Source organism: Leptonotus elevatus, chromosome 10 (assembly GCF_054856555.1).
Source record: "Leptonotus elevatus isolate MCC_2025b chromosome 10, RoL_Lele_1.0, whole genome shotgun sequence".
Classification (NCBI taxonomy): Eukaryota; Metazoa; Chordata; class Actinopteri; order Syngnathiformes; family Syngnathidae; genus Leptonotus; species Leptonotus elevatus.
Window position 1 is genome coordinate 17,878,913 of NC_141248.1, and position 27,750 is coordinate 17,906,662.

The window sequence follows — 27,750 nt, forward strand, 5'->3', positions numbered from 1 at the left end:
ATCCAAACTCCCCAAGATCCTGCTTTACCTAAATAATTGGATCAACACACTTTTCCTTGTTGCCGCTCGTCTTCTTCTCCTCCTCCTTAAAATCCAAGCCACAGTCTCCCGTTGTAACCGTGACAAATCCAAATTGCCGACCTGCAGCCTGCTTCACGTCCAGACAAGTGGGAAAAGGCACCGGGCCACTTGCTGTTCGGTCGCTTAGCAACCAGTCGAATGTGGCAAGCTTGAGCGCAAAACAAACACAGATTGAAAAAACCTTTACCCAAGGTGAATTTGGTCAAAAAGTGGAGTGCACCCTGAACCTTCATGCCAGCCAATCACAGGCATGTATAGACATTAGACATTCACACCAAATGACAATTTAGAGTCCGATTATGCGAAGCACTTCAAGCCTCATGAGAATAACAACACATTTTAAGACTTTCCAGCCTTGATTTTTCTAAACAAATAAACAGCATCAGTGAAAATACACCAAGGTTTTAACAACAGCTGCAGTATTTGTAAAATGCATGAAGACGAGCAGCAGCGGTAGCAGCCGCCTGCCGTGTTTATGGAGTGTATAAAACACCGCTCGCTAATTTACAATTCCTCGCATAGGCTCCGCGGGCATTAAGAAACGACGCTATATCGCAAAGTGCTTCTCCGCGACACTCCAAGTCATCGGTCCTGAAGAGGAGTAAGTGATGATCTCCACCTCCTGCTGAGACATTGCGGAGTGAAACGCTGAGTCAGTGGGACAGCAATGACCTTCAAGATTTAGCACTTATTGTCGCGCCGGCTGCGAACGCGAGTCATCGCGTGGCTTGCAAGGTTACTCGCTCCATTTTATTTGTGGGAACACATTTGCTAAAGTCGCATCCAAGCGACAATCTCCACAATGGACACTTCATCTTGCGGAGGAATGTGGAGTCCTTAGATGCGATTCTTTGGCATTTTTTTATGTAATGGCAGCACAGTGTGGGATAGTGGCGAGCGCGACTGCCTCACAGTTGTGAGGTTCCCGGTTCGATTCTTGGCTCGGCCTTCTTGTGTGGGGTTAGTTAGCATGCGGTTGTTCCTGTGATTGGCTGGTGACCAGTCCAGGGCGGATCCCACTTCTCTTGTCAAAAGCCAGTTGACTGTAAATCAAAAGTCATCAACATTTTTAGAACTGAAAGCTGAATACTTGTTATTGTGATGGGCTACCAGTTGGATACACACTTCTGAATAACCAATTTGCTCAAAATGTCTTTACTAATCTAATTATTGCATGCTAATATGTTAATAATTAATGATATTCATTAATGTGAAGACACTGACCAATATGCAACAATCTATAAATCTGCAACATTCCTAGAAAATCACAATCTCTCCCCAAAAACTGAATTAAAAAAAAAAGGATTTTAATTTTAAACAAAATATTGAATATTTGGCACAGAAGAAATGTCTACCATGATAAGTATAAATTAATTAATTAACTTAATTAATCAAATGTTAACATTCTGTTTAGATTATTCTTAGTAAGTCACAGTGTCCCATCACTGGTGAGCTATTTTTAGAACAGACCCATGTGCTACTCATATTGTCCTTGGGGATTACTAGTACCTGCTGGCACAGTTCAATATATATATATATATATATATTATAAAAAAAATTGTACAATGCACATTAATCAACAGAGCAAAAGGTATCCTTGCCTGCGTAGTGTCTCTTTCATCCCGAAATGAAAAGTTACTTGGAGGCAATTAACTTCAAAATTAGGTGAACATATAATCTATTTCCTGTTTTGCCTGAAGGACACCATTTTTCTTGACCTAATTAAGTCCTGATTTCTGGCCAAGAACTGCTCTCTTTTCTTCTCTGATGATGTCTTGAGTTTGCAGGTGATCTTGAGCGACGTCTGCCATCTAATGGTCAACTTTGTTATTACAACTTAAAACAGCCCCGCTACAGTAAACATTTTTATTTTCAAAGGCAAGCGTGGGTGCATATTATCTAAAGTGGATATTTTTCTTAATTCAGTGAGCTTCGGGCAAAAACAAAAGCAAAAGTAAAAAAACTGATCACAGAATTTTAGAGGAAAACAAAGCCAAGCAAAAAGCTGTCACAAGACAAGAAAAACTGTCAAAAATAATGATTGTAATAGTAATATTAGTCAAATAATAACACCAACCATTTTGTAGCTTTTCCACTCGTGGAAACCATACAAGCTTTTTAACTCTTACCACCAAGTAACATGTTGCCTCTTACACATATAAAAAAAAATTAAAAAATGACATTGCCTATTCAGTTTGAATAGAAACTGCGCAGGTTCCACCATCTTTTCTATCTGTCGTCGTCTCATCCAGAGCTGCTAACAAGCTAGTTTCAGTTCTATTATTGATACTCACGTTCCTTGACTGCACTTCACAGTGTGCTGCGATCGGAGCATGAAAGCGGCAGAGGAAGAAGAGTCCAATGGAAGTGTTCGTGTTTGCCGGCATTATGCAGCTTGATGAGGACTTTTCTCACCGGAGCCTTTCCATCTTTTATTTTTGTGCTCAGCTAGTTATTCCCTTTAACTGCTCACACACGCTTGATCTCGCTGGGATACGGAAGAATGCACAACAATGGAAGCTCCGGCACAAGTCGAGGTTTACCCCTCAGGAAGAATTGGTAATTGGTAATTGATTTCGTCTGTTCCTGGGTTAAACAGTTGCCGTCAAATCTTTATTTACAGTAGCGGAAAACTCATTTCACAACCAGCAGCGGGTTGGCGGTAAACAATTCTTCCTTCAAAAATTGCTTTCAAGCTCTTTTTTTTTGCCACTTGCAGTTGAAGTTTGTTGTCAAACTGGTGGAGCAAAAGGTGCAGACGGATTACATAACAATCCTGACAGATTTATATACACTATAGGTTATTTGTCCTCTGCAAAAAAAAAAACAACAACCTGATATTCCTGGAGCTGATAACAGGCGTAAAAAGGGCAGTAGAAATTTTGAGAGCTTTTTCTGTTATTCGTTCTGAATCATGTTAGCGTAGCCATTGTATTTTTATTTCTTTCTTTTATTTTTTGGGGCTTGTTTCCTCTGCCTAATGTTCGAAGCTGGTAAATGACAGCTAAAAGCCAGAACTCCTTCAACCGCAGAATTGGTTGTGTGGAGAGAAGAACAAAATCAAATCAGCTGCTACCATTTTGCAGCTTTTATTTGATTTAACTATTTATTTTTACCATTAGCAGCTTTTGGCACAAAAAAAGGTGCAGGAGATTTTTTTTCCTGCTGGCAGACTCCTTGTTTAAACGCCCCATTTTTTTTTTTAAAGCCCAGCCTCATCTAGCTGTTGTGGTCCAGGAAGGCTCATATGGGCTCCTGCCAGAACCGCCAGTACCAGCTGTGACCCGCAGTATTAAGCAGATGAGCTGTAATGCGCTTGTGTGTGTGCGTGTGTGTGTGTGTGTGCGTGTGCGTACGCGTCCTACCGTTGCACTTTTGCATGTGTTTGGCCTCACATTTACAGCTGTTGGCAAACAGCGCATTTGTTGGGAATCCGCAGTTTCTCTTTTGACATGACTTTAATGTTTATGGAAATATAGCAGTGGCAGTAAAATAACACAACAAACACTACTTTGGTGCAAAAAAAACTCAATGCAGCTCTGCTTACCTTTTTGGCATTGACATTATAGCAGGCGTGTCCAACCCGTGGGGTAAGGGAGTGTTTCTGCTTGACAGGTCATCTGTGTGATAGTGTTTCTGGCAGTTGCTTGAAAGTGGCTTTGGATGTTCACCCCGCCTAGCTGACCAAATCATGGGTAAACAACTCAGGGGGACACACTTATTATGTAAGTTAGGTTTCAGTGGGCTGGAAGTTATTATTATATATTATATATCGTCACAATTGATGACCCTGATATGATCACCGTGATTAGAGATAGTCAACATCGACCTGAAAAAGAGACATGAAAGACACTTGCCTCCTTGTATTGGCATAATTGTTATTGTTGTTGTCGTGAGCAGAAATATTTTTTTTCTTTTTTATATTTATTCTATTTATTTACATGTAGTATAGTATTTTGTAGACATCTTTTAGTGTCATTAAGTTGTGTATTTGTACTTAATATTTTGTGTGTGTGTATATATATATATATAAATTCCATCATGTTTTAAAATAGTTTGTAACATCATCAAGGAAACAATTATTTAATTTTATGCAGCACTATCATGCAGTATACAATATGATTATTATAAATATGATTGTATTGTTGTTATTATTAGGGGTGACCCTACTATTAAGCAAACTCCTGGTTCTAATTTCCTGGGGCTCCGAGATCTCGTCAAAACTGAAACTTAATTTGTCTTTGATTTAATGCAATATTATTTCAGTCTTCGTTTACATACTTAAAACCACTTCAAACGCTAAATTTATTATGCATTCAAATTCAGTTGATTTTAAACATTAATATTGACAATTGTTGCAGTACACAGATACCGAGACCCCAAATGACAAAATACTCCTCCTGTTAAGGATTTTGACCAGGAACTTTTCAATATTTTTCAGTACATTTAAAAACATAAACTTTTGAGCTATTCCAGCCTTCGTCTCAAGCAACCTGAGCAGTTTTGAGACACGAGCTTGCGTAAAAAAAAGGGAAGAAACTTCGCAAGGACTTGAAGTCAATGAGGCGTTCAAGTGCACGCTACACTAATGAACAACTAAAAAGACTTCCAGCATCCTCCTACGCTGTGGAGCTTTTCAAACCATTAGTTGCGAGCGGGGAGCATCTTCGCCCTCATCTTCCTCCCTCGCTGTGTAATGGGTGTGTCCCTGAATGGGCTTTTTGTCTCCACGGGGGAGTAAAGGGGCGGCGGCGGGCTCACGTGGCCCTCAGGCGGCCTTGTGGAATCTTTTCCAGCTTCATGCGTGCGGGCCTATTGATTGATCGCAAGGACATGTTGATACGCTCGTATAGATAAAAAGTTGTTCAGCTGCAGGCAAGTAAAAATGTCGGCGGCGCTTTGATTTAGGCGTCTTGTTAGCCCGCCGGAGAGAGAAATACAACATGCAGCTTCACTTTCCATGTGTCCCCTGGGGGGGGGGGGGACGTAAGAAAGTCACTTGGTCAGGGTGTTCAAAAAGTCTGCGGTTATTTCATAGGGGCGGACTTGTTGTCTTGTTGTTTGACCAGTTTACTGACGCTTTTTGTGTGTGTGTGTGTGTGTGTGTGTGTGTGTGTGTGTGTAATTGTCCAATTCTGTCCCTTTGTTGTTCGTAAAGGAGATTTACTGTCTGAGGTGAAAGCTGGGGAGATGTAAAAGTCGTCGTTCACAGCTGTCACGTTGGCTAGGGTTCCTTTGTCTTGTTTATATTGCCTTAACCCCATAAACGTGTGGCGCCAGAAAGGAGTTTATTTATTTATTTATTTAAAATGAAATTGTGGAACAATTTGGAGATTAATATCAAACAAAGTAGAAATATGATTTTTTTTAAGTTTAAATAGAAGTATAAGAAGGCATTGATAGACAAGTACAGAGAAGAGGAAATATGTTCGACAGGAGTGAGATGTAGGCATAAACAAAGCTGAGAATAATTATATACAAACTTTTGTATTTATACGAGTGATTATGTCTTTTGTAGTATATTTGCGTTATTCATTTACAAGGATATCATTTGTATATTATGTTCATGTGTGTTTTTTTTTTACATTAACTTGTAACAGTTAGGGTTATACTTGGTTATAAAAGGGTACACTCTAAAAACAGTTGGGTCAAAAGTAACCCAATTATGGATCAAAAATGGACCGATTCACTTCATGAGTCAATTTGACCCAACTTTCTGGGTTGTTTTATATAAAATGAGCCAATTTTTAGACCCAAGTAAAAGATCTGACCAATATTTATGAATTGTTTTACACTAAAAGACAAATTTCTTGACTCAAAGTTGGGTCAAAATGACTCAAGTAGAGGATCGGTCCATTTTTTACCCAAAGTTGGGTTATTTCTGACCTAACTGAGTTCATACTTCTTCCTACTCTGTTGTTGTTGTGATGTTTTTATTTCTTTTATTTTTTAGACATGTTCGAAATAAATTCATTTATTCATTCATTTAAAAATACTTTGTATGAAACTAAAAATGCTGATTTGACCTAATGTCCTATGTCAGATAGTTCCACAAACAAAATTGTAAGTTACGCTCCATTTATTTATGTATTTAATTTAGGTATGTTTGATACCACTTTTTTTTCGGACTGATACCAGTATGACTGCTCAACTCTTAATACATAACCCCCCCCCCCCCCCCCCAAAAAAAATAACCCCAAACAATAACAGATCATGTAAAAAAAAATAAAAAAAACTAATAAAAAAACATATACATCACTATATAGCATTTTTCTTTAAATTTGTGTGGGTTCTGGACCGTATTTTCCTTTCAAATTTGACGTCAAATAGCGAATCCAATTTCCAGCTCATCGCCGCATTGATTTTTTTCCCTCTTTGCAGATGCAGCCGTGCATCACAGGCAGAAGTCGCTGATGACAGACATGTGCTACCCGGCAGAGATTTCCAGCCTGATGGACTTCGGCTCCCCCGACTGCTCGCTGGGCAAAGGTACGCGCTCGCCTGCGGTATCGAAAGAGTGAGCCAGAGAGAGACGTTGCCGTGGCGACCGTGTGCGCGGGGATTTATCAGGGTAGTTAAGAGACAGGAGAGAGGTTAAATCAAGGAGCAAAGGTGCGCGCTGGTCACCTTAAACAGCACTGCAGGCTTTGGATGGAATGAATGAAATGTGAGAAAGGCCTGCTAGTTTGAAAAGAGGTAATTGCTCTGGAGTTGCATCAGTGAGGCTGCCTATTTTCTTCATATTCACAAAAAAGATTTATTTGATTTTTTTTTTTTTTGCACTGAAGGATGTGTGATAATTACACTTGCCAGCCTGTAATTATCCATTAAACCTTTGTGTCCATTTCTTTTTACACTTCTGTTGTTAGGCTCCATTGTTCTGGATACAATAGTACCACCGTGACATCAACACGGGTTATAATACTCACATAACCTTGAGGAGAAAGTAAGAGAATTGTTATATAATGTTGTTAATTTTTCTGAGATCTATTTTTATAATATTTCAAACAAATGTTGCAATTTTCTAGGTGGGGAAAAAAAAAGGCAATACATTTTTTTATATTGTGATTTATTAGCTGGGATTTTATGGTTCACATAAAACACATGTTTTAGTTTGTGAAAATAAAGTTGTACTTTAACATAATATTGCAAGAATGATGTGAAGAAAAGTGATAAAATTACAAGCATTGTAATAAAAATAGTATATTAGACGCTTTGAATTCATAGCGCTACGTTAGCTTGCGACAAAGAAGCTAGCATCTCTGCTGTTTCTATGGAAGACCATTATTTAGGTAGGGTTTCCAAAAAAAGAGGACACTTGCCCCAGCCTTGAAATTGTGGTACCAGTCACAGTTACACAGTGTACTTCACCTTCTATTAGTCCCACAATGCCAACCGGATATTTTCAGGAATTCATAAAAAAAAAATAAAAAAACGAACGCCCAAACAGGACGTAAGAAAATCATCTGACCTCCCAAAAGAGAACACATTTGGTCACCCTAACAGGATATCTCCCAGTTTGTGTTAGCACTAGCTTCAATGCTAATGCTACCATTCCGAATTGTTCGCAGTGTTTATACATGGTGCAATACAGACATAAAATTAAGCGGCCACAATGCTAAACTCGCTTGTTATCGATCTGTTGTTGCCATGGAAACCCTGCGTGATCTACTCCATTTATTTGTAATGTTAGTCGACCCGCCAGGACACCTCCCATGTTGTGTTAGCACTAGCCTCAGTGCTAATGGCACTCTTTGAACTTGGCCCTGTTTTAGCCTAAGCAATTGAATGTCTCGTTTATTTTCAACTCCAAAGCAACAGTATGTCATAACGTGACTGTAAAATAGCATACAACGCCTTCAAATTCATGTCAATGCTAAGCTGTCTTGGAATCAATTGGTCAACGTAGCCAAGAAAATCCGGCATGATCTACTTTTTCTTTGTAATGTTGGTGGAGCAGCCAGGACGCCCCCCATGTTGTGTTAGCACTAGCCAGCAGTGCTAATGTTACTGTTCAGTTTTGATGTCTTTTTTCCCCCATGCCAAATGAAGCAACAAAATCTAGTCACGCTCCAAATTCATGTTAATGCTACACAGGCAATAAGGTAATTTGCATCCTCTGCCATCGCCATAGCAACTCCTGCATTACCTAATGACTTGGTCCTTCGATCCAGTATCCATCCATCCATTTTATATACTGTTTACTTACTCTCATGATGGATGCCCTTCGGAGTGTTTCCTGTTTGCATCTCCAGTTCCATTTCTCAGCTGCAGGGGGCGCTTGAGAGCAGAAATCTGCCTCAATACCTGCAAGCGCCTTTTTTTTCTCCATCAAAAGTCGGGCCTGCGTTGTGCTTGACTCTAACTAATATTTCGGTTTGTCTCTGCTGCGGCTCTCGAGCTACACTCCCCCGCCCGGCGACGAGGGCTTTTTTTTTTTGACGTCTTCGTCAGGCTTTTAAAAGCGAGCGCGGACGATGAATGATACAGTGCTGGGTGTTAAGCTGAAAGGGAAAAAAGACAGCGAGAGAGTGGAAATGTCGCGGCTGAAGAAGTGTCAGGATGAAAGCGAGGAAGTCCACTTCTTCTCATTTTAACAAGTGTAGCAAGCGAAAGAAATTCTGCTTTGAATGAACTTGGGTGGTGATATTGCAGCATTTTCAATAATTGACGATCATCGCCTTAGCATTGACTATAAAAAAGAAATCAATCAAAAGTCATTCAACCTGTCTGTTATAGAACAGAAGATGGAAGTTGTTGTGATGTAAGAAACTGCTGCTCTGATACGGAAACCTGACACGTTCGTCTTTTCGAAGCAGTGTGAAAGGTTCTTTTGTTCCTTCCTGTGCTGTTGCAGCTCTCAGCCATCAGATGGCGCCAGTGTGCCTCCGACTCACCTGGGTTGTTGTCACCTGAGCCTTCAGGTGTAGTTTCCCCTCCCCCGCCTCTTCTTCCTCCTTCTTCTTGTACTCCCACAGGATGGGGGAGGGTGACTTGCTGGGTGTGTCCCTCCAAACACACGCAGAACGAGAAAGACGCTTTCTAGGGACCACTTCCTGGTTACCTGGCCTGTTCTGGGGCGGGGCCTGGCTGGCCGGTTGAGCGCTCTCACACGAGTGGCGTATGTTGCTTGTGTCCAACGTGTCGGTCGGTGTGTGTGTGTGTGTTTCGTGTTTGCTTCCACCTGCTATGAGAGCACACACTGACGGGCCTGACAGTGGAGCCAAGCCGAGCCAGGGCCAACGAGGCCATGAGGTCTGACAGGGAGGAGGGGAAGGCCGGTGAGTGACGCACACGCATGCACAAGGTCCAGGCTTTTTGGTGTGTGTGTGTGCGTGCATGTGCGTACGTGAGCCGAGGCCGGAGCGGGTTCAAGTTCACGGTGTCATTGTTATTTCATATTGTAGTCTCAGTAGTGGTCAGACCAATGTGCTTTAATGCTCCAATCTTACATTTAAGGTGTAATTATTGCACTACTTTCGTTTTACAGCAAGATATCTTGTATGGATGATGTCACTGTCAAAGAAATAACCTTGAAAATAACATGATCACTATGAGTGACTTTTGCTTAGCTGGTCATCTCCATGCAATGCAAAAGATGTACAGTATCTCCAAGTGATTTATTTAAGTCTGAAAACAAGAGCAACAAAATGGGTAAAAACAAAATATCTGGAGATAAATGCATTTTGTTGGACATCCATGATATAATATTTTTCCTGTTATTCCTATATTGACAATCAGTGTGTGTGGTGGTGGGGAGGGGGGGTGCACGTTATAATTTTCTAAATATTTTATTGATGTAATATTTAATTTGCATGACTTAATAATATTTTATTGTAATATTTTATTCCAATATAATATCTAAAAAATATATTTACTTCACTACATTTTGTCATTTACACCTATTTTCTAAAAAATGTTTGGGAATTATTTATTTTATTATTTATGGATAATTTACATAAATATTTTATTTAGTTATATGACTTTATATTCATTTCATATTTTTCTAAATGCATCCTATAGTTTTACAATATTTAATACTTATTGCATTGGTGCCTCGATTTCTGAGTTTGCATAATTCGTTCTGTGACCAGACTCGTATCCGAAATCTGAGCAATGTGACATAAGCAAAATCATTCCAAATTGTACAACTACTACAAGTATAAAATTCTACGAGGCACACGCTGTAGTACTACTGTATTGTATATTGTAGCATGTAGTTTACAGTTTATCATCCTGAGGGTTCTAATGCAAATATTATAGATTGTTTTGGGGCAGTAAAGATGTCAATGTCATTATGCGCCGACCCAGATAGTGCCTATGGACGACGTGCTTATCTGTTAATCTGCCACAATAGAATGTAAGCACAGCGCGCACGAGTGTGGTGGTATGTGGATATGCGGATACGAGCAGGCATAAGCACGCTCGCATAGTTAGCACTGGATCACATACTGGGATTTAATCAACTATAGGCAACATCACAGTAGTATGTATTGTACATATATGTTGGAAATGTGGATTAATGAGGATGTTTAGTGGAGTTAAAATGAATCTCTCCATACGTGTCACATTGGTACACCTGCACAAGCCCATGACATAATACGTATTAATGATATTGAATTATTATTATTATATTGTTGTTGTTGTTGTTGTTGTTTCTGTTGTGATAGCTATAGTAGTAGTTAGGTGGTTAGTCAGTCAGTCAATCAGTCAGTCAGGTTTTTAATTGGATTGCAGGCGTTAGTTAGTTAGTTAGTTGGATAGTTGTGGATGTACTGTACTACAGTAGTTGGTGAGTTATTTGAGCAATTGGACCACAGGGTTGGTTGGTTAGTTAGTTAGTTAGTTAGTTAGTGTGTGGCACACTGGTTGAGAATCAGTTAATCAATTAGATGTATGGCATACTAGTTAGTGTGCTAGTTAGTTTTATGTCTCTTATAACTTATTACACAATTGGGGGGGAAATGGCCACAGTGTAAATGACCGTTGATTTAATTCAATTGTGTTTTTTATATTTGATGTTCAATTATTTGTTAGAATATAGATGTTGAATGAAAAGTTTATATTACATTTATGTGTTTTTGTGGCTTTGTTGTTGTTGTACTCGTAGTCGCAATCGCACATTCCAGATGAATATCAGAAGGACAGATTGTACAAAAAGAGAGAGAGAAGTAAAGCAAAAAAATAGAGGAAAGAAAAGCAGATGGTATCATCACACTCAGTGTGCTCGTGAAAGTGACTTCAATGGCGGCCCCACATGAAGCATCGCACCATTTTTTAATTTTGACTTTTTTCTAATATTAACATTTTATTTAGTCTTTGTGATACGATTGAAGTACTAGTGTTCTGCATGCTAACGAATGCACATTAAATGCCATGTTGAAACCCTCTCCTTCAAAGCACATCCAAATAACCTTGATGATGTCCCTCACTGGCTTACGGAGTGCGCTGATCACTCTGCTCATTGTTCTGTTTCGACGACTCTTTCGTTAATATTTAAACCCATGTATTGTATATGCATGCGGATTTTATCAAACTCTGCAGCGCTTATCTCTCTCATAGTCATATTAATTCTCTGTACTCATAATAATCCTGTGTTGCTTGCCAGTATTAAAAAGGGCCTTCACTTTAACCACATGAATAAACACCTAGTGGACACGCCATTTAGTACACGCATGCAATGGCTTGTGATCTTGTCATGTCATTCAGATTTTTTTTTTTAAGTATCCCACTCTACATGTGCATTATAGATTTACTATATTTTAGAAATATTTATATAAAAGGGATGTTAGTTAGTTAGTTAGTGGGATTGTGTGGGGGATTGCTGGCTAATTGCCTGGCTAGTTAGTTGGATTACAGGCATACTAATCATACTGAAGATGCTGTTTGGCTTATTTGTTACTCAGATCACATGCGTAATGGTTGGTTGATTAGATTACAGGAATACAAGTTGGTTGGTTGATTACAGCACTAGTTGTTTACTTTGTTTGTTAACAGGCATACTATTTAGTTGCCTGGCTAGTTAGTTGGATTACAGGCATACTAACTACTGAAGATGCTGTTTGATTGATTTGTTACTCAGATAACATGCGTAATGGTTGGTTGATACAAGTTGGTTGGTTAAGTAGGTAGTTAGATAATTGGTTGGTTGGTTAGTTGATTACAGCACTAGTTGTTTAGTTTGTTTGTTAACATGCATACTATTTAGTTGGTAGTTTGGCTATTTAGTTTGTTGTCTTATTGGCATATAAATCAGTTTGTTAGTTGGTTAGTTAGTTCACTAAGTACTTTGTCGATATCTTGAGTCTGTTAGTTCATCTGTTAATCTGTTAGCTAGCTTATTACTTAGTTGGTTTATTGATATGCAAGTTAGTTAGTTAGTTAGTTTGTTAGCAGTTTAAAAAAACATTTGCAGTGTGGTGACAGATGGCACCCAGACAGATGCGCTGCTCTGCCACCTACAAGACAGCATGTTGGGATTGTTGGGCCTTGGTGGAGGTCTGTTTTTGAACACTAGTGTTTTGTTTTGTTTTTATCATGTCTTCGTGCGTCACCGTGGAGCACTTTGTAGATGAGCTTTGAATCCGTGCATCATCCCCAGGGAGTCGTCTGGCTTCGTGACAGGAAACAGCTCTTTCCAGATGAAGCCTGATCAATGCGATGAGCGGCGAGGCCTAGACTAACGATTAGCCAATCAGCTCAGAGAAGCGCGACTAACTTCACTGCCAAACTTTGCAGCGTGTTTTTGCACAACATCTTCAGAATCAGCCATTGAAAATCAACCATATGCCGTCATATGTAACCACATTCTGGCTGCATACCAGTCCAAGTTGTTCTCTTTTTCCAATAAGAAAGGAAGTCTGTTCCTTGTATTATGTACAGTGCAAGTATTTATGTATTATTATGTATGTATGTACAGCATATATGTATGCATGTATGTAGGGTTCAGTTTTGGCTGTCACTGCCGCCTTTACCACTTCCTTGTGTGACGTGTCTGAAAACAGCTGATCGGTTCAGGAAACCTTCAAAATGAAGTGACCCGATCAAGTCTGCGCTCCATGTGTTTTTAGACACATCACACAACCAAGTGGTGACAGGCTGACAGCTCTGGCAAAGACCGAAATGGCAGCAAGGTAAGAAAATGTGTCTTTACTGGGAGAAGAAAAAAAAACTTGTCTGGGGAAAAAATAAACTGCAACATCATGACGATTCAAAAATAAGGACCAGGAGTAAAAAAAAAAAAAAGGCTGAATTGAGGTAATTTTATTTTAAAATGTAATGTTTAACCTTTAGTTAGAGATCGACATCAAACTAAATGTGCTCAGTATTTTGTCAACAATTGCGATGAATATCACTTCACGCCAAGCAAATCAAATACAAACATGTCTAACATGTTATTGTAAAGTTTGTGCAACAAGTATTTTGTAAACATAGAAACCAGAAAAAACTTAACCCCTTCAGACATTTTTGCGACTCTTTTCCCATATAGTATATAGTGGACGCCAGAATAGTGTGGCTGTAACGTGTTGTAAACTTACCAAGCTTATATCTAACATTTTTAACATGAACATCATGGAAATCCACTTGAGATTGTGATTGGTTAGTTAGGATCCAATCATTAACCAGAAGCGTTGAAATCATCCAAATTAAGCATTTTGATTGGTTTAGACACGCATATATGTCATGACCACTGCGATCCTCTATGGGTCCGAAGGGGTTACAATAACGATGTAACGCATTTCAACCAAAATATTGTCCAACTTGTCGTCTGGCCTTTTGTGGGTGGGCGGAGCAAGAAAGTGAAACGTTATCAGAGGCGGCCTCAATTTAAATACGACCCGCTGTAGTGTTCATCCACATAAATCCAACAAATTGTTTTTCTATTGAGAGTCCCCTTGTCAGCCGCTGATAAGCTTCACCGTGACAGTGCGAGCGAGCGTCGCTCTCGCCGCGGCAGCGTCTCGAGATATGTCTGAACAGTGTTGCTCGTGCGTTGTCGTCAGCCCCGGCGGTGACGTCCTTGGACACGAGCCCAGCGCGCGCGTGATAAACGCGCGAATCAATTACAACCGCTCAGCTCGATTGTAATGCAAACCCACTGGCAATTCATTAGCGTTCCCCCCATAGACTCTGACATTGTACACTGTAAATAAGCTTCCGAATGTCTATTTGAGAGCACAAAAGCTGACTTTTGATTGACAATTTCAGAGACGTGCTTGTTATTGCGCCGTGCCATGTTGGGAGCTGTTTCGAATCATTTGGTTACTTGTCAAGCTTATCACATTAACTTTATTGGTATGGTTGTATCATCGGTGTGCCTAATGAAGTGTCCGGTGGGTGTATGGCCTAATGCAGGGGTGTTCAACATACCTCCTGGGGTCCAATCTGGCCCGCAAAAAATGCAGTTTTTCCAAAATAAATTGTTGCTCATTTTGTCCACTCGAGAGCACACTAATAAGCACTTAAATGTTATTCTGAAATATGGCCGTTCGTCAGCATTTGATACAAAATTTGGTACTCATTTTTGTTCATAAATTTCAGATTACTGTGCAACAAGTTAATAATGAATGGGAGTATTTTCAGGATGTACTTATTATTATTTTGGACCTGTCGTTATTTGTAGCTTATTAGGCCATGGACGTACTGGTTCTGGTTTGGCCCCTGACCTGTTGTCATATTTCCTCAAATGCATAGTGGCCCCTTCTCTAATACTCTCGTGAACAAATAAACACACCCCATCACACCTCTCTTTTCCCCATCAGGAAAGAAAACTGTCATTATCTCCGTTCATATTGCTCACAGTCAATGAGACCATTTGAACGCGGTGGCTACCCAAAACAGCAGCACTGCCCAAAGTGTGTGAACATTATTTGTCTCGCAGGTGCTTAGCGAAAGAACAGAAGACAAACCAATCCTTAAAAACGTATTCACTCCCAGTCATTTTCACTGAAGCAACCCCCTTCGCTTCTGGCTGTTTTACTGGAATATGACTGATTTTGCACGGCCCACAGAATGTTGTGTTTTATTGCTATTAAAACATGGAACCTACCAAAAGAAAGATTAGAGCCTCTTCTTTTATTAGGAAAAAAGTCTATTTATATCTGTTTCGGTTTTGCAGCATAGAATATAGCTACGTTTCTTCATTATTCACAAATCTGTTTAAAACTGTGGGGAAAACAGCCTTTTGCAACATGGCCCTGGTTGATCTCTTATACTCTGCTGCCACCTGCTGTTGTAATAACTACTATTGCTTCAAGCATTCTCTTCAGTTCAGAGGCTGCATCAAAGCCTTCTGTATGCTCTAGCATGAAAAACTTTTCTTTCTTTCTTTTTTACATATAAATACGTTTTTGGAACACTGGTAATACAGTATTTAAAATATAACGTATTTATTCGCCAATGACTTAAATGGAATTCAAGCATTTCCTCACTTTAACAGACTAGGCCATTTTCAGACAAATTAAATGCTCCCTCAAATAGAGAGCTCGGAAAATAAGATCAACATAACATAAATATTTCAATTTCACACTGACTGGTCATTACCACCAAGAAAAAACAACATGAGTCATTTACACCCGCTACCACTATTCTGTCCATGTACTATAATAACCTTATGATGCAATGCATGTGACCTTAAAAATACTGTACAATCGTCCTGTGTTTTTGTCTTTTTTTAGCCAATGCTGTACAATGTTTAGATCATGTGAGGATGTCTCTATTCATCCTGTGAATCATTAATAATCTTCAACTCGGGATTTCAGCATAAAGCTGTACTGCAGATGCTAATGAAAGCTTTGTTGATGACCTCACGTTAGCTTGCTAGCTAATGTATAAAAAAAAAAAAAGTATTCCAGTGCATGGAGGTTCCAATCATCCCAGGCTCTTCTGTTACCCGGACGATGTGTTTAATCAAGAGCCCATGAGCCTGATCTTGACACCGTAATTAGATGGAGGGCAAAGCTCACCGGGACCCGTGATCCTCTCGTAATGGAGTGCAGAAATAGCCATCTGCACACACTGGAGCACACGTCGGTCATGCTCTGTATACACATACTGATTCATAATAAATTTTCAAAACGTGAGAGACCGCACACATGACGAGGAAAAAAATTGTGTACACAAACTTATCGCCACCGACAATCATGGGTCAAACCTGAAGTGTGTTGTAGTTCCAAGACTGACCTGTGAGAGGCAGCATGGTGCCACAGGGTATACAGATAGTTGCAAAATAGGCTATAGGCTAACTGTTAGCTTATTTGGTAACTACATTGCGGTTGTCTCTTTTCATTTACGGTGGTGATAACCCGTTATACAAAAACACAACACAAATAGTTGATGTGGGTAAATACTCCATTTTGGCCCAATTATTTAAATGTGTGAACCCAAATTAAACATGTTTTAGCAAAAAAAATATTAATCTTAACACATCCGACACAATAAGATATTGAGACAAGATTTTAAAACAATCGTGCCTTTGCTGACTTTGATCAGAAGTGGGGGAATGTTCAAATTAATCCGATTATCAGTACATGTATAGCCTGATTTGAATTTATATGACAGTAAGACCTGACGATTTTCCATACAGATCAGTGTGAAAAAATGACTCCTGACACACCCCAACAACAGACGATAATCATCCGACAATCGGACCTTTGTTGACGTTGAAAGTGGTGAAAAAAGCTAAGCCTCATTAGCGATATTTAACATTGACGATAATCACGTTGGGATCAAAAATCATTCTTACCACATCGCAGGATAATCAGTCAGGATAATCTTTTTGAATATAATCAACATAAACAACATAAACATATAAAATAATCAGGACGAATTTGCTGAAATGCGTCCTGATTATCAGTATGTGTATACTTTTATGATGGTCAGCATAATCACTGATAACACACCAGAGGCTAATCCGTCAGAGGCATTCAATAATTTCTGCCGCAACCGTTTTTCCGAGCAGATCGAGACGGAAAAATCACTTTTAACACACCCCCACACCACAGGATAATCGCTCAGGATGATCTTTGATCTGAAGGCTCAAATTCATTCATCATCATTCTTATGTAACACTTCTTCCGAGTCGGATTAGAGGATTGCGTTGCTCTGCTCCATCCTTGCGACGATTCCTCTCATCAATGCAATTTCAAGACTTTTTCCCGTTTGTTTGATGAAGCGCCCGCTCTTATCAGCTAATTGCTGCATTAGTCCTTTTTCAGCCTTCTGCACCCAAGCGGAACATTTGGCTTATTATTGCTTGTTGCCGTTTAGATTCGTCTCTGCGGTGGGCGTCGCCATCCATATGTCGGCGGATTATGATTTGTTATTTTTAACCGCGTGGTAATTTACGGGAAGAATATGCGATGATTGACGTCTGCGCGGGGAAGTCTCGCGCCGGAATTTTTTTCCCCCTCAGGTTGTCTCTCCAGATCATCGTCGCAACTGACAAAAGAAGACTAATCCCAGCGATTATAACTGCTTTGACTGTTAATTCTCCAGAATATTACATTTCTGTTTTCCCCGACTTGTAAAGACGGCTCAGTAAGGAAGCTCGCACAGGATGAAATACTGTCAAGTTCTTTTTATTTTTATTTTTTTTTTGCAAAGGAATGACATCCGTTATCGCTTTTGAACGCTCGCACGTTTGTTTTAAGCAAGCTGAAGCCGTTAAACCTGCCCGTGCGGACCTCCGGTTTTACAAAGTCCTGCAGCGCAATGATCACTATGAGTCCAAGCTGCCTCTGTTGTCCAATAATATCTACAGAAGGCTGTCAGATCGACCCCCCCCCCCCCATCTATAGGATGACATGATACAACTGTGTCCACAAATCTGCTTGTAAAGCCTTTGATTATTTTCTCGATGGAAAAAAAAATTATGGATTGTGACATAAACGTACTTAATTTCAGTGTTCAACTTATTTTCATCATAACAATGTAGGAGAATGTACACTTTAGCACAGTAGCATTAACTACACTATGCTAGCGCAACATCACAATGTGTCCTTTTGGGAATAAAAAAGGACACCCCCCCCCCCCCGCCTATTCTCGAAGCCAATCACTTTGCCACTTTGCTCACCCTCCTTTAAGTAGTTTTTGTGTGGTCCCATCACAGGTTAAAGCAGTGATGAGTCGCTCCCGGCCGGTAACAGTTTGATGGACACTTTAATAAGAAGCCGGGCTGGGAGGTTAATTGAACGGGCGGGCTAACGAGTACAGGGAGGCAGAGCGGGCTGGTGTTGTGCGGTAGGAGGAGCTTAACGGCCTGATGGAGGATCAGAGGCGTGTGAGCGCACTTGATGACCGTGTGTTTGAATGGATTCAGTGCCGTCCAATGATCTTAATGCAAAATCCAATAATATTCAATGTATATCGTTTGGTGTGTCTGGTTGGCCACCTGGGGGCGCTATAGTACAGACATACATGGAGATGTGGGGGGGGAAACTCAGTAAGCTACTGTAGTGTAGACGTTTCTTCGCTGAGGTTAAGATTTGTATCTGTTTATAGGTGTTTGTGTTCAAGTGGTATTTGGTCATATCATTTTGGTATTTGTTAGCCCGTCAATGGTGTTCTCCATTATGCGTTAGCATTAAGCTAGTGGACTTTAAGGCAAAGGTATGTTGTTTTGAATAAACAACATGTAATTCTCTTTGTTTTATGTTCCGCTTGGCAGTTAACTTCAACTGGGAGTGGCAATAAACTGCTTGATGACATGTATAATATTATTAACATTGTCATTTGCAAGATATCCAGTGTGATATGTTGGTCATGTATTTCTATTAAATTTTATTGAACTGTTTTTTATTTGATTCAATTTAATTTTATCCAGTTGACTGTTTGGATTGTAAAGCTGCACACGCACTTTAAAACAGCAGCTGGGCTCCCCTCAGCAAATAAAGACCATCCTGTAGGTAAACAGATCAGGAAGTGGATTTAGCCTGCGGGGCTTCACGGGACTCCTGCTTCTGCGGACTTTTTGTAGTCGTACTGCAGGCCCCCTCCAACTTAAACACTGACTTCCTTCTTGCACTTTTTTTCTGTGTGGTTTCTTGTCAAGTATTCTCAAACCATTTGATTTGTTTTACGTGTCTCCGAGAGCCTCTGCAGCTGCGCCTGGAAAAAGAGCCTGCTGTCCTGTATATCCTTAATGCACCATCTTTCCTATAGTGTAGCTTAAGCGGTTGTGGGGTAACTTTGGATTTCACGGAGCGAACCAGCCCAGTTGAATGGATGTTTGCAATACTTCTTTATTGTCACATATAAAGTACAAAAAGTCACCTCTTTTTTTTCTCTTTTCTCTTTTCACCTCTTGTCAAACGTGCCCACCAGGTCCTGTGTCCTGCTATTCCTGTTTGCGTGACTGTTTTTCCTGAGGGCTGGGAGGGTGTTTTATTACTAAGGAAAGCATTCAGCACTCTGGGATGAGCCTGTAGTATCTATCTATCTATCTATCTATCTATCTATCTATCTATCTATCTATCTATCTATCTATCTATCTATCTATCTATCTATCTATCTATCTATCTATCTATCTATCTATCTATCTATCTATCTATCTATCTATCTATCTATCCATCTAGCTAGCTGGCATCTATCTAGCTGGCTAGCTAGCTAACATCTATCTAGCTAGCTAGCTAGCATCTATCTATCTAGCATCTATCTATCTATCCCTCTATCTATCTATCTATCTATCTATCTATCTATCTATCTATCCATTTATCCATCCATCCAGCTGGCGAGGTATCTAGCTAACGAGGTATCTATCTATCTATCTATCTATCTATCCATCCATCCATCCATCCATCCATCCATCTATCCATCCATCCAGCTAGCGCGGTATCTCGCTGGCGAAGTATCTATCTATCCATCTACCTATCCATCTAGCTAGCTAGCATCTATCTAGCTGGCTAGCTAGCTAGCATCTATCTAGCTGGCTAGCTAGCTAATATCTATCTAGCTAGCTAGCTAGCATCTATCTATCTAGCATCTATCTATCTATCCCTCTATCCATCTATCTATCTATCTATCCCTCTATCCATCTATCTATCTATCTATCTATCCATCTATCCAGGCATCCAGCTAGCGAGGTATCTCGCTAGCGAAGTATCTATCTATCTATCTATCTATCCATCCAGCTAGCTATACATCCACTTTTCTATCAATCCATCCATCCAACTATAAATCTCTCGAAGAAGAGCTCATTATCTAAAATGTACCATATCACATGAAAAGAGGCACACACCAAAAAATCGGTGACAATATTTTGGTAGGCCTATGTACAGTATATACTAAAACACCACACCTTCTTTGACCAGTCATTAAAATGTAAAAATCAAAAACGACAATGGTCAAATGCTTCTGAATGCCAATGTTGGCTATCATCATGCAGATGACGCGCCGTGATCGAGTTCCCCGAATGACAGCCTTGTGTTCATCCACAGTGTTGTTGCACGAGGAGGTGGCCCAGCTTCAGGAGGAGGTGCACCTACTTCGGCAAATGAAGGACATGCTGGGCAAAGATCTGCATGAGGAGTCGCAGGGAGGAGGAACCGCGGGCCTGCTCTCCGCAGCCGAGCTCCACGTACAGCTGGCTGACAAGGAGCAGGAGCTGGACCGTGCCAAGGAGGCCTTACAAGGTCACATCCACTATTTCTAGTCAAGCTTACTATTTGTGTTATGTAATAAGGTCGTGTTTATCATGAGGAATTTGGCGAGAAGAGTGATGATCGCATCAATGTTATGACACATACTGACTGAGCAACCATCCATTGACTGTTGACTTTTTTGACTCTATTTTTAGCAGTTCTTTAGTCTCGTCAATTGTGTACGATGGCGTGAATAACCAGAGAGAAGCTTTTTTTCTTTTTTTTCCTTTCAATTAATAGTTTGTTGTTGTTTGACATGCTTTGAAATATGAATGCAATATCGACGCAGACTCGTATGATGCACCAATTATCCCGCATTGTTTTCTAAGAGGAGGCATTGCGCAACACGGCAGCTGCTCTCCGGTTTTCGCGGAGTTTCGATTTATTTCGGTAAAAGCGTTTATATCACACTCGTGACGATGAGCCGTCGGATGTGTTGCGTAAGAATCACTAAACAGGTTTGGAATGTTGAGTGTGAAATATGAATGAAACGCAAGTGCTGACAGCAGGAATGCCGGGCGGGCGGGCGGGTGCGAGTGTGCGACACATGTGGTGAAGGTTGTTACTTAGTAAGAGAAGCGTGAGGGGAAATAGTTTTATGTCCAAGTGCTCATTTGCGGAATCTTTTCAGATGTTCACCTCATAGTTACCACTGCTTGTTTAGAGCACCCCCTTGTGGCTTCCAGCTGAATTTGCTCGGGTAAAACTTGGACTGGTTGACGAGACAATCACAGGACAGATATAGACAAACGTTCATCTTCACAGCCATTGGACAGACTCAGATTCTGACCCACTTGTCCACCACCACACTGCCCACAATTGTTTCATAACCCTAACCCTAACCCTAATGAGACAAGCGCGAAAGAAAATGGTGGATTGAATGGATATATGTTCCAAGAATAATGTAACTGTGTGTATTGAGATCATTATGTCCTATAAGTACTCTGAATGTTGGCATTAGCTTGGTTTTTAAATCAAATTTATGGATCGAGGGAGTCTTTTAATGCGACCTAAATCACTGCCGGTGTCGTTTCAACTGATTCCATTAGACCCTAATGAGATCCAATTTGAGAGCCGTATCAATAAAATCAACAGTAACGAACGATAATAACGCTCACATTTGATTTGAGAGCTTTTCATTGAACAATACGTTTTGTTATTGTGAATGTGGTTCACAGCCAACAGCGATCGTATCATTTATAATAACTCACTGAACGTTGCGTTGCAGCCATGAAAGCCGACCGCAAACGTCTAAAAGGTGAGAAGGGCGACTTAGTGATTCAGATGCAGCAGCTGTACACGACACTGGAGAGCCGAGAGGACCAGCTCCGAGAATTCATACACAACTACGACAAGCACCGAAAGGTAACGCCTTGCTCAACGCGAAAATGACATTTCTGCACAAATTGTGCTTGAATGCTGAAATGCTAAAAGAAAAACATGTGGAATGATTTTGAATGAAATTAAATTACGTTAAAAGATTTTGAATGCTATGGAGTGATATAGAAAGACGTGGATTGATAATCAATGGTATGGAATGATTTTGGTGAAAAATGTGGAAAGATATGGGATGTTATTGAATTATATTGGGTAAAAAAAACTGCTCCATGATGAATGGCGAAAAATGTGGATTGATACTGAATGGTAAGGAATGATGAGAAATGGAATTGATTCATATGGAATGATAATGGGGAAAAATGTTTAATATGGAAAATGTAGAATGATGTGAAATGGTATTGACTGACACGCGCGATTTGCAATTATAAGCGAGGATAATCAAATATAATGAAGTTAAACGGTGTTGAAATTCCTCCAGAACGCACACAATTATTGCGACCATGCTGTGATATGGCTGTTTTTTAAAAGGAGACGTATTATAGCTTGAATTTGACAACATTCTCGCCAACAGCCGAATGTTTGCTGTGATCTTCAAATGATGTATTTTAGCTGCCTGGCTTGGTCCAAAGTAGTGGCCCGCCGCCGTTGACGCTTCGAAAGTGACCGTCCGCCGCGTTTGTTCTTGCAGGAGGGCGAAGACGCAGTCAAGGTGCTCGCCAAGGAAAAGGACGTGCTGGAGAGGGAGAAGTGGGACCTGAGGCGGCAGACCAAAGAGGCCACGGAGCAGGCCAACATCCTGCGCGCTCAGCTGGACATGAAGGAGAACAGGATCAAGGAACTGGAGGCCGAGCTTACCATGGTGGGTCAACTCCGCTAGCAGTCCGTGTGCATTCTGCGGATCTTGTTTCTCATACGTCACATGCAAGAGTTGCATCAAGAATTCTCTCCTAGCTTGTATTTGTCTCTACCAGTGTTATTACAGTTAACAAAAGAAACAGAAGAACTGAAAAAAATACAAATGAAAAACATTTCCATTCATGAAATCAAGTGATGGTGGCGATTTGCTGTCTAAAAAAAACAAAAACTACCTGAACCTACATCTTGCGTTTATGAAAATTAAAACTCACTGTAGTCATCTTGAGAATGTCCGTAATTCAACCTAAGTTGAAAACCCTAATTTAAAACCCTAACCCTAATTTAAAACCCTACTTTGAAACCCCAAGCCTGCTTTCAAGTCCCACTTTGAAACCCTAACCCACAACTAAAACTCTCATTTAAAACTTTAAAATCCTAGTTTAAAACCCCAACCCTTATTTCAAACCCTGATTTGAAACCCTAACTCTATTTTAAACCGCTAGTTTAAAACCCCCAATTTCAAACCCTAACCCTGGTTCAAAACCCTAATTCGAAACCCCAATCCTAGTTTAAAACCCTACTTTGAAACCCCAACTTTTGTTTAAAACCCTAATTTAAAACCCCAACTCTAATTTCAAACCCAAATTTGAAACCTTAACCCTACCTGCAAAACCCAACCTAAATTTAGAACGCCAATTTGAAACCCCAATCCGAGTTTAAACCCTTACTTTGAAACCCCAACCCTTGTTTAAAACCCCAATTTGAAACCCAATCTAAATTTAGAACGCCAATTTGAAACCCCAATCCGAGTTTAAACCCTTACTTTGAAACCCCAACCCTTGTTTAAAACCCCAATTTGAAACCCAATCTAAATTTAAACCCCCAACTGTCCTTTACACCCCAATTTGAAACCCCAATCCTAGATTGAAACCCTAACTCTATTTTTACCTAAATTGAAACTCTAACCCCAGTGTAAAATCCTAATTTGAAAATCGAACCCTAGTTTAGTGGCAGATGGAAGTTTTCCCAAGTAGATTCATAGTTTGAAATTAATGATATAGCTCGATTCTTTTTTATTAATATCATTACTTTTTTTGTCAAATATTTCTATGATACGATAAGCACCTTCGTGCTGCGATGATGCAGCGTTCACCCTTGACCGGTCCGCGTGTTGCTTCCTCCTCTGAGCAGGCCAAGCAGTCTCTGGCCACGCTGACAAAAGACGTCCCCAAGCGCCACTCGTTAGCTTCGACCACCAACGCCGGCGCCGTCGAGCCGGTGGTGAACGGCAGCCAGGAGTGGGTGATGCAGGCCGACCTGCCGCTCACCGCCGCCATCCGGCAGAGCCAGCAGACCCTCTACCACGGGCACAACGCCGACAGACAAGGTAACGTCGCCCCCCCTCATTTCGACAGACACTTCATTAGGTACAACTCGTGGTAAAGGCCAGCGGTGGGAATGAGAAGTACAGATACTTTAATTAAAGTACAACGACATGATTTTTTTTTTTTTACTTAATTACAGTAATAAAGTATTTTTTTTACCGTTACTTCCCACCACTGTCAAAGATGCATGCGTACCTAATGAAATGACCTTTGCTGTGTTACTACTAACGGGTTCCCTTCAGCTTTCTCAAACTAACAGCGGGATTATTTCAATTCTGGGTCGACGTGTATGCACGTGTGTGTGCGTGCGTGTTCGTCTGTGTGTGTGTGTGTGTTTGTGTGTGTTTGTGGCATCCCACCACCCCTAGCTGTGGTCAGGATCAGCCCCTGCCACTCGCGCCAACCGTCTGTCATCTCTGACGCCTCGGCCGCCGACGGGGATCGCTCGTCCACGCCCAGCGACATCAACTCCCCCCGACACCGGACGCACTCGCTCTGCAATGTAAGAACTGTCCGCAACTTGCGTGTGTGTGTGTGTGTTGTGTGTGTTTGTGTGTGTATGTGATGTGAGTGGTAGCGTGCTTTCTTGGGAGTGCTGGTCTTGTGGTCTTGTCTCGTTCCAATTATTCCCTGATAAAGCACATCTGAGCCAAGAAGGACTAATTGATCATTCAGATATCACAGCACATCATAGCAATCCCTCGGTATGGTTTCAACATGTCTTGGTGGGGTCAATTAGGGTTTGGACACAATAGATTAAAAAAAACAAGCAGTAATTTATGTCTGTTAATTATAAAAGCATTTACTAAAGGGATACTTGACTCATTGAGCCATTTTCAGCAGTAAAAATTTCATATTTTGTCCAGAATTAATTTGTACAATTAATACGTTTAAAAAAAATAAAAAAAATCACTTGCTGTCGACTGAAGATGACATCACCTGTGCCGAGGAAGTAGGTAACGACCAATCACGGCTCACTTGTTTTCTGGGTTTGGTCAGCAAGCTGAGCCATGATTAGTCGTTACCTACTTCCTCGGCACAGGTGATGTCATCTTCAGTGGACAGCAAGAGGTCTTTATTGTTACATTTTTGTTAGAGATGCGCGGATATCGGGCCAATACCAGGCCTTAATTCAAGGTATCGATACTCTCGACAGCAGCCGATATCAGTATCAGCCGCCCTCTTGTGGCTAATTTATATTCAGGAACTAGAAATTTGACATTTGAAGAATCGAAAGTAGTAGAAAATAAAGGCCTCGTCCCCAATAGACACCATGTTCAGTAAATTAACACCGCTGGACACTATTTGGTAAAAATATAATTATAAAATAGTGCAATGCAATATACCACTAACATTTTTCTTATTTTATTTTATTATAATTAATACAATTAAAGGCCCCCCCCCACACACACACTTAAAGGGGAAGTCAACCCCCCAAAAAAGTATTCAATAATATGTTCTATGCAGTCTCACTAGTCTAAATACAGTATTTTGGTTAATATTGCGTTTGCGGAATATGAGTCGAGCAGCAAAATCCTGCCGTTTTTATCAGTATCAGAAGGCGGCCATTTGCTGTCGAGTGAAAAATGACATCACAGTTGCTCGTGTCTCAGGTAACAACCAATCACAGCTCAGCTTCAGAAAACAGGTGACCTCTGATTTTGAAATCCTTTTGTGCACTTTTCACTGGCTACTTTTGACACGTATCAAATATTGTACAAGTAAACGAGGTACCGTCCTGTGTGCGCTTTAGTCCATGGAGGATCTGGAGGAGCAAAAGCGTAAGAAGAAGAAGGAGAAGATGACGCTGGGCTCCCTGTCGCGCGTCTTCGCCCGAGGGAAACAGCGCAAGTCCCTGGACCCGGGCCTGTTTGATGGTACAGCCACACCCGACTATTACATAGAGGAGGATGCCGACTGGTGATACCACGTGTGTGCGTGCGTGCGTGTGCATGAATGTGTGTGTGTGAGTGCGTATGAGATGGGCTTGTTTCGGGGGGGGAGGCATCCCCAAAAAAAAAAAAAAAGCCTAAAAAAGACTGCTATTGCACCAAATGTAAAGTATATTATACTCTTCAAATTGTATGTATGTAAATGATATATATATTTATAGATGTACATGTATGCATATGTATATATGTTTACATGCATATAAATATATACATGGGGTTATTATAATGTGTATTTGTAGACATGCTGTGTTATCTTGTCTTGACTTTTTTTTTTTTACAACTGGAGACTTGAAGGACTGCTGTTCATGTGTAAATAGGAGGTTTGTGTTTTTAATGTTTTTTTTTTTTAATAGTTTTATCACGCTTTTTAGCACCTTTTAATCCGACAAAGTCCATTTCACTTTTGAGTTGGGGGGGGTTGGCAGGCACCTGCTTTATGTGGATGCTGAAAATGGTTATTTATGCAGTTGTTGTGTTGTCATATCATATCGCAAAGTAAAACCGAAATGATAACCAGAACTGACCAGAACTAATGTGACTCATCCTGGAAAAATAAATGCCGTATTTTCTCAAATAGTGGCCTCTTCTCACCTCCAATAAATATATTATATTTCATGGTACTGGTAAATTAACAAATATATTATGTGGGTATAATGTTGAAATTTCAAATAATACAGTTAATAAAATAAAAAAATACAGTATTAGTATACATAATGTACATTTTTATTTTGCAACTTGTAATAAAGGATCAATATTTATTTATGATGATAGGGAAATAAAAATAATATGATTATATATATATATATATACAATATGTTGTGTAAATAAAGGCCTCCTCTCAAATAAATATAATGATGAACAAATGTATCACACCATCACTCAATATAAGCAAAATTGCTAATACATGTATTACGTTATTACATGCAAATTATATTTTAAATGTTAAAATACATTGAGTATTTTCCATCCATATTTTAACCCCCCCGAAGAAAAAGAAAAAAACTTTATTATTATAAAACATTATTTTCCTGTTTCTTATGTCAAGTTATAACATTGAAACTGCTAAATGGTCTCTTTATAATAGGTGGTCTAATAAGTTACAAAAATATATTCAAAATGATATGCATAATATTATTAAATATTAATAGAATGTTTTTAAATTAATAAAAGTCTCTTCTAATAAATATATATATTTTTTTTAAATAGTTCTCATTTTGGTAAGGGACATTTTATGTTGTATGGAATGCAACAAACTTCATTTTTTTTAAATGCCACACTTCTAATAAATGCCACTGTTTGAGGAAGTACGGTAATTAAATGTAGTCTAGCAACTGCATACTTCATTTGTTGATTTTTTTTTTTTTTTTTTGCTGCCTAACATAAATGAATGTGTGAGAAAACATCTGCATTGCATTGTTTTTCCATTCATTCATTCATTCATTCATTGTCATCCATTCATCAACTTTCTCACAAGTTACTTGCATTGTAAATGCAAGCGCC

At 39.9% G+C, this 27,750-nt stretch overlaps 1 protein-coding gene across 4 annotated transcripts in view; it reads left to right on the plus strand.

Moving 5' to 3' along the window:
- kaznb (kazrin, periplakin interacting protein b) overlaps positions 1 to 27,750 on the plus strand; it is a 92,421-nt gene that overhangs the window by 58,985 nt on the left and 5,686 nt on the right. For all 4 annotated transcript variants that reach the window (XM_086086320.1, XM_086086319.1, XM_086086321.1 and 1 more), the window contains 7 exons: positions 6,463 to 6,570; positions 20,517 to 20,711; positions 21,949 to 22,085; positions 22,747 to 22,917; positions 24,105 to 24,300; positions 24,667 to 24,800; positions 26,052 to 26,175. In XM_086086320.1, coding sequence (XP_085942446.1) covers positions 6,495 to 6,570; positions 20,517 to 20,711; positions 21,949 to 22,085; positions 22,747 to 22,917; positions 24,105 to 24,300; positions 24,667 to 24,800; positions 26,052 to 26,175 — 1,033 coding nt within the window. In that variant the 5' untranslated portion in view covers positions 6,463 to 6,494. The remainder of the gene's footprint in view (positions 1 to 6,462; positions 6,571 to 20,516; positions 20,712 to 21,948; positions 22,086 to 22,746; positions 22,918 to 24,104; positions 24,301 to 24,666; positions 24,801 to 26,051; positions 26,176 to 27,750) is intronic.